Source organism: Rhincodon typus, chromosome 14, assembly GCF_021869965.1.
Source record: "Rhincodon typus isolate 14 chromosome 14, sRhiTyp1.1, whole genome shotgun sequence".
In the NCBI taxonomy this organism is placed as follows: domain Eukaryota; kingdom Metazoa; phylum Chordata; class Chondrichthyes; order Orectolobiformes; family Rhincodontidae; genus Rhincodon; species Rhincodon typus.
In genome coordinates, this window is record NC_063345.1 from 945080 (window position 1) to 945887 (window position 808).

General features: G+C 43.8%; 1 protein-coding gene across 1 annotated transcript in view; it reads right to left on the minus strand.

Moving 5' to 3' along the window:
- Positions 1-704: 704 nt before the first annotated feature.
- Positions 705-808, minus strand: part of map7d3 (MAP7 domain containing 3) — a 34262-nt gene continuing 34158 nt past the window's right edge. Inside the window, exon 13 of the mRNA XM_048605369.1 lies at positions 705-808. This exon is cut by the window's right edge and continues 1 nt beyond it. Coding sequence (XP_048461326.1) covers positions 705-808 — 104 coding nt within the window.

Sequence of the window (808 nt, forward strand, 5' to 3'; positions counted from 1 at the left end):
TATGCCCTATAATTTTGGACTCTTCTACCCTGGGTAAAAGACCTTGTCTATTCACGCTATCCATGCCCCTCATGAAATTGTAAACTTTATAAAGGTTACCCTCAGCTTTCATGCTCCAGGGAAAGTAGATCCAGCCTATTCAGTCTCTCCCTATAGTTCAAACCCTCCAACCCTGGCAACATCCTTGTAAGATAACAAGGTGCAGAGCTGGATGAACACAGCAGGCCAAGCAGCATCAGAGGAGCAGGAAGGCTGACGTTTCGGGCCTAGACCCTTCTTCAGAAAATCCTCGTAAATCTTTTCTGAACCATTTCAAGTTTCATAACATCTTTCCTGTAGCAGGGAGACCAGAATTGAATACAGTATTCCAAAAGTGTCCTAACCAATGTCCTGTACAGCTGCAACATGACCCTCCCAACTCCTATAACCAATTAGGGTGAACACTTGAAGAATGCTGCATACTTCTGCTTGCGTTGCAGCATTTTTGCAAAGATTCTATCATCAGGTTTATATAAATCCAAAAGAAACTTCTTCTATAAATACTACAGCTGAAGACAGCACCAGGAGGCCATTCAGCCTCTCCTAGCTTGTTTCACTGTCTAATTTGATCATTACTGATCTATACTTCTTCCATAGCTCTCCCAGGGTAAGCATCAGTTACTACATTCATGGTTTTACAAAATCATTTAGAAATATCTATTGCATTACTTGATTGTTGAAGGTGATGTTGATCTCTTGGTCACCGAGCTTGAGGGTGATGGGGGTCTCCGAGCCCCTGAGCCCGACGGTGATGGGGGTCTCCGAGCCC